General features: G+C 35.0%; 1 protein-coding gene across 1 annotated transcript; it reads right to left on the minus strand.

The window, feature by feature from the left end:
* Positions 1-1,904: 1,904 nt before the first annotated feature.
* On the minus strand, positions 1,905-5,708 carry LOC127964076 (protein unc-119 homolog B). Its single transcript, XM_052564233.1, has 5 exons — positions 5,378-5,708; positions 4,911-5,024; positions 4,135-4,243; positions 3,612-3,784; positions 1,905-2,510 (listed from the first exon to the last, which is right to left on the minus strand). Exons 1-5 carry the CDS (start codon positions 5,601-5,603, stop codon positions 2,398-2,400), a joined length of 735 nt encoding a protein of 244 aa, XP_052420193.1. The 5' UTR covers positions 5,604-5,708; the 3' UTR covers positions 1,905-2,397.
* Positions 5,709-6,187: the final 479 nt, after the last annotated feature.

Consider the following 6,187-nt stretch of genomic DNA (forward strand, 5'->3'; position numbering starts at 1 on the left):
AGGGCTAAAATGTAATATAATTTATTTTAGATTCATATTTAATATAAACAATCTTAAAGCCATCAGTATCACTCGTGCCTGTCATTAATTAAAATGTTTCCTTAAGGTTTAATGTACCCTATTCACCTCATGGCCACTGTTGTCTCTGTCTAATGTACAAACAAATTAATTTTGCAGAATGCTGTGTTAAAGAATATCATGTTATGTCATCCTGATACAGGAAATACAATCAAAAGAATATAAAGACACTTAATTAGGTCTCTCAACAAGGGAATTGTTTAATTTAAAGTGGAGAATTAATAGGAATAAAACCAAATATTTTAGGATGTGTGCAGTTTGTAGTAAAACTAATATATAGACCAAAATCTGTGTGGTAAATTACTCAATGTAAAGTACAGCATGTCAACACGGACCTATGTAAACAGCACAAGTAAGGCATTTGACACACAAGCAACATTGTTCCTTTAGCCTCAAATTACTCCTTTTCTTTCTTAAGGACACTTAAGAATATAAGCAAGTCACCGTCCAGATGAGAACTGACTTGTTTGCAAATGGATTGAGAGTTAAGGACTGACTTTCAATGAATAACAAAGGGTGTTTTGCAACTGCAACATAATTTGCTTTGATCATACGCTAATCAAATCAAGCTAATATATATTTAAATATGTAAAATTAGAGGTCTCTGATGGGTTCTAAAGGCCTTTTAATTTTTTTCTTTCTCAACCAATCGCTTCGCCTAATTCCCAACCGCTATTAAGCATCATGTTGAATTAGATCAGAGGTAAACATCAAAGCTATGATAGAGGCTAAACAGCTTGATGTTGGGAATCCCAACCCTCTCTGTGTGTGACACGAGTGAAAACAGGGTTTCTGTATGCACAGCTGAGTCTGACGTCGAAAGCCCTCGTACATGACAAAGACAGATGCCCTATGAACCCCACAGTGCGCACGGCCATATCTCTGCAGATCCCTAAAGGACCGACACTACATACCTCCAAAAAGTTATTTTTTTGTCAGATAAAGAATTGACATAAAACAGTCAGACGAAAATAAAAAAACTAAAGAAAATACAATTAATTAAAAACCACAATTTTGATCTCTACATAGGGTCAGTTTAGGGTTCAAATAATAATAATAAATGTTTCTTGAGCAAATCAGCATATTACAATTATTAACAATGGATCATGTGACACTGAAGACTGGAGTAAAGGCTTGTTCACACCAAGGACGAGAACTATAAAGATAACGATAAAGATGTAGTTGTAAAAATAATTCTTAATTTTAAAGAATAGCAGAGTCCACACCACAGCTATAATGATAAAAGCACAGAGAAACAATATCACTGGAATCACTTGCACGATGATTGTTTTTTTTTTTTTTTACTTGATGAACGATATAAACATTGACACACAATCAGAACTCATTCTGTTCTCAGGAGATAGACTGTGCACTAAGAATAAACAGACAATATGTGGATGCTTATATTGTTATTTTTATAGTTATAATTCTTGGTGTGAATGGGTAAATTGGAACAGTAAAATCTATTAAAATAGAAAACCGTTATTTTTAGTTTGAATAATATTTAACAACATTACAGTTTTTACTGTATTTCTGATCAAATAAATGCAGCCTTTGTGATAATAAAAGACTCTTTTCAAACATTAAAAATATTACTGAACCCAAACTTTTTGAACGGTGGTGTGGTTAAACAAAACACTGCAACTTATCGATTGTTTTAGGGTTATGGTCACACAAAGTAAAAAAACAGATCACATCCTTTTTAACTCGACACACTAACCCAGATCACGTCCAAAAGTGTTGCAACAGCATTGGCTCTGATTAACTAAACCACAACATCTGTTCTATCACTTAAATGATCAACAATAACTGCAAATCTGTGCATATGCATAACCTCTCTTTCTGTTTAATAGCCAAAGATATACGTGACAGGATAGCTTCAGTTTACGACATTTAGAAAGACCCCATTTAAACATTCAGGATTTAATTTGTTAACAACTTTCAGAGTTGTAAAAAAATCTCACAAAACAGGACAAAAGGTGGTGGGTGCATCAAGTAAGACAACAAAGGTTACGAAACAAAACTCCTCAATTTTAGTCACCCTAAAGCAGGATGACAGGACAATTCTTCAGTTCCGGCTAGTCAAGTGTGGTGGAGGAGAAAGGCTCCACTTTTTTTGGGCCAAACCCACAAGTGGTGCGTGCAGTTTGTGGAATGTGGGACATTCATTTCCAGTTGATCGGGTCGATGGAGCGGGATCGTAATGCTGGTGACAACACCGTGTTCTCTGGTAGTGAGGGGCGTTCCTGTATTTGCATTCCACGCAAAACCACACGGTCACTCCAACAAACAATTGTCAGGTTCCCTGTTGAAGAGGCACTACTGGCCCCCGTTGTAAGCGTAGTCTGCTTTATTGTGCATGATGAGTTTGTTGTCCACAAAGTAGAAGCTGTCTGATCTAGTCTCATACGGGTGCTCAATCATCAATCGAACTGCAGGAGACAAAGAAAAGACAAAGCACTTTAACAAACGAACACAGACATGTACCACGCTCTCCTCTATCTGAGCACTGGTAAGAGAGTGAGGTCTGAAATTATTACAAGCCTGACACAACGAGTGAGATCAGTATGCTACTAGCAAGACAACTGATTACTCTTTTGTGCCAAATTACCTCTCAGCATTTGAGGGAGGGGACATTGGTATTAATTCAAGGTGGGTTTTAATAAGTAGTTTTCTCAGATTACAGTATAATTATAAAATTATTAGTGCTGTCAAATGATTAATCGTGATTGATTACATCCAAAATAAAAGTTTTTGTTCACATAATGTGTGTGTGTGTATATATATATATATATATATATATATATATATATATATATATATATATATGAAAAGTATTTTGTTTATATATTACATATATTTGTATATAATAAATTATATATGTAAATATATGTAAATATTTTCAAAATGTATACTGTATGTGTGTCTGTTTATATATACACAATAAATATACACACAGTACACAAAGAGGTATTATGTAAATAACTTATTTTGGATGCAATTAATCACGATTTGACAGCACTAAAAATTATATAAATTATAATACAAATAATACATTAAAATTAAGATTAGGTAAAGTCAAGATTAGGTGAGTTTCTACTTGGAACAAAGAAAATTATTTGTCAATAGGGTAAGAAAAAAATAACTTTTCCATTGGAATTAATGATTTTATATAATGTACTGGAAAGCAAAATAAAAATACTGAATACGTTTTTTTTTTTTTTTTTTTATAAAAATAGCTAAAAAATATGTATTATTTATTTTAAGTAAACAGTAAGTTTTTAAAATCTATAAAAAATTAAGTGAGTTTATACTTAGAAGAAAAATATCTGTCAGTGGGGTAGCAAAAATAAACCTGTAAAAAAAAAAAAAAAAAAAAAACACAAATGATTTTAAATGTACCTGCTTAATGTAATAAAACAAAATAAGAGTAAAACAAAAACAAAACAGCATGTTTGATTTAATAGCTTAAAGAACTGCTGTAATCGTTCAAATATTATTTAGTTCATTCAAATAGTAACCAGAACACTCACTGAGGTCATCTGGGAGCTGAGGAAACTCGTAAATATGTTCACACGTGTTCCGGCTGTTCGGGATACAGAAGCCGAAGTCAAAGTCAAAACTCTTCAGGAGGCGCTCTTGAAAATAATGCCTCTCAATCATTCTGAAGTTGGTAACAGGTCGATCGCCAACTGTGAACTCCACCCTGAGAGAGTGTGAACAGAGAAAAGAGACGTTTCTCCACACACCAAAAAAATATTCAGTTCAGCTGAACTGTAACTAAACAAGAGCTTTATGATGTTTGATAATGCTAACTTAAAAAGACCATATGACATTCCACTACACAGACTGAAGTCTGCTCATGTTTACAGCCAAACTGAAGGAATTACTGAGGTCAAATCATGATTTATTCATGATTTCTGTGGGATTTGGCTAATAACATTGCCCAAGTGTTGCAGCAGATGACACAAGCTCCTTTGTTTCAAAACATGAGAGCTGGTCAACTGAATTTCAGACCCACCAAGGTCTGTGTCCGTGCTTTTTTGAGAAACTTACGTGGCTCCGACTGTGCGTAACTTAAGGAACGCAGGTGTGAACTGGTAGCGAACAAAGCGCCCGGCGCTGGTGTCAACCTCTCCGTTTTCCTCATCCTCCTCATCAAGGTCTAAATGCAACAGTGTGAGAGAGAATATAGGGTTATTATCATTAGCTGAAACGAAAACCATTAGAAAATAAACATTACCTGGAAAAAGGCTACATTTTTTCATTTTTGTTTAATTTAAGTACTACAATAAACTAAAACCGAAAGAACTAACGCTAAACATTACCAATTTTTAAAAAGCTAAAAGACAGACATTTGAATATGGCTCAGAGGATCAGAAAGACGAATCTTGCATGCAGAGCAAAACCACAGCTATATATTGGCTAAAGAAATTTCCATAAACAGGACATACAATTCCCTCATATACTAAGTTCCAAGAGAGTAGAAGCCTCTAATATTTTTCATTCAGTTGCAATGTAATGAAATCATTAGATTAGTGCAGCATACATCAGCATGGAAGACTGACATTCTAACTAATAAATATGACTTTAAATGGTGTTGGGGGGGGGGGGGGGAGGGGGTCAATATATGGATAAATCGCTCACAATAAGACCTATGACATGCATTTACAAAATAGACCAGGGAAATTTCATTACATTACTTTGTTGAACTGGGTGGCCTTTCAGTTTGCATTTCACATGCTAAAAGCAAATAAAGTTAGTCATCATGAAAGAACCATTGTGTGAAATCATTTACTAGTTTAACTTGAAGACAAAGAAAGGAAACGTACCACACTGTGGTGGTTTGGCAATCTCAAAAAGGACAGTGCCCGTCTCCAGGTCCCTGATCTTAAACCGTGTGAAGTCAATGCTGTAGATGTTGTCCTCTGGTTTACACAAATAGTCTGTGGAGGGAACATGTATCATGTACTTCAATAATAGAAACATAGTATACAGTAGTTTTATATTCAGTAAGAGACTAGAAACAAAAAGAAAGCTATGTAGCAATACTCTCAGACTGCTAAATATGATGCATGACCTAAAGTTCTGTTTGTTGCTGTTTAAAACAGACAAAATGCTCTCTGGAAGCACATTAAAATGTGTTGCATGGACTGGGCCTGCATGAAGTAAACAAACACATGAAGTAAACAAACACATGAAGTCGAAGGATGCTCGAACTCATAATACGTGTTCATAGCGAGCATCTGAGAAGTTGTGAGCTGAAGCAGGTATCAGAGTGGAGTCTCGGAACTCTTACCGCGAGTGACTGCGCGAAGTCCCAAAACTTCATCCGGAGTGATTTCTCTCCCCAGCGCCCGCAGCTCTTCCTCCGTTACAGGCCGTCGGTCCACTTGATTTCGTCGCGATTTTAGCCTTTTCGGAACACCTCCTCCGGGTTTGCGGTCCCGAGGAGCCGTTGCCGTTGAATCCGAACCGTTGACTGCGGCAGCTGCCGTTTCGTTGCGGGAGCTCTGACTGTTCATCTCTCCGGGATCTCACAACGGCGGAGCGCGAACTGCGTTTCTGTTGAGCTCGACGCTCGCTGAATGCAAGATGGCGTAGCGCGTCACTATGGAGAACCTACGCCGACAGGATAGCAACGTGATTGGCCGAACGCGTTCGAAAGTTGCTATGGTTACCTGTTTACAAAAGTCTCCCCATTAGAAGGTCATTATTTATTCTGTATTTCTGATATTATTTATGCCCTGTAAAGTTTTTTTGTTTTACAATATTGCAATGTATTTTTTTATTTCGAATATTTTCATTTTGTTATAAATTATGTTATTTTGATATTGAGTTATTTTGATTGTATTTCGAATGCCATATTATCATTAGAATTGGTTGTCTTAAATATCAACAAACAAAACCAATTATGTATTTATATTTTTAAATAATTTTTACTTTATCTTTTCTACGTTGCTGATAAATTGTTCCCGCGTTTGTGTATGTGTATTTATTAAATAAAACTTTAATTTTAACAATATATATATATATATATATATATATATATATATATATATATATATATATATATATATATATTTAATTGTAACTATGTATGAATTAA

The sequence above is a fragment of the Carassius gibelio genome, chromosome B8 (genome assembly GCF_023724105.1).
Source record: "Carassius gibelio isolate Cgi1373 ecotype wild population from Czech Republic chromosome B8, carGib1.2-hapl.c, whole genome shotgun sequence".
Lineage (NCBI taxonomy): Eukaryota > Metazoa > Chordata > Actinopteri > Cypriniformes > Cyprinidae > Carassius > Carassius gibelio.

Bases quoted from the DNA above. Each gene is read 5' to 3' on its own strand.
- LOC127964076 (XM_052564233.1), bottom strand. From the start codon at position 5,603: ATGAACAGTCAGAGCTCCCGCAACGAAACGGCAGCTGCCGCAGTCAAC. The intron at 3,785-4,134 runs GTAAGTTTCTCA...ACACTCTCTCAG, and splicing joins TTACGCACAGTCGGAGCCAC to GGTGGAGTTCACAGTTGGCG. The intron at 2,511-3,611 runs GTGAGTGTTCTG...TGTCTCCTGCAG, and splicing joins TCAGCTCCCAGATGACCTCA to TTCGATTGATGATTGAGCAC.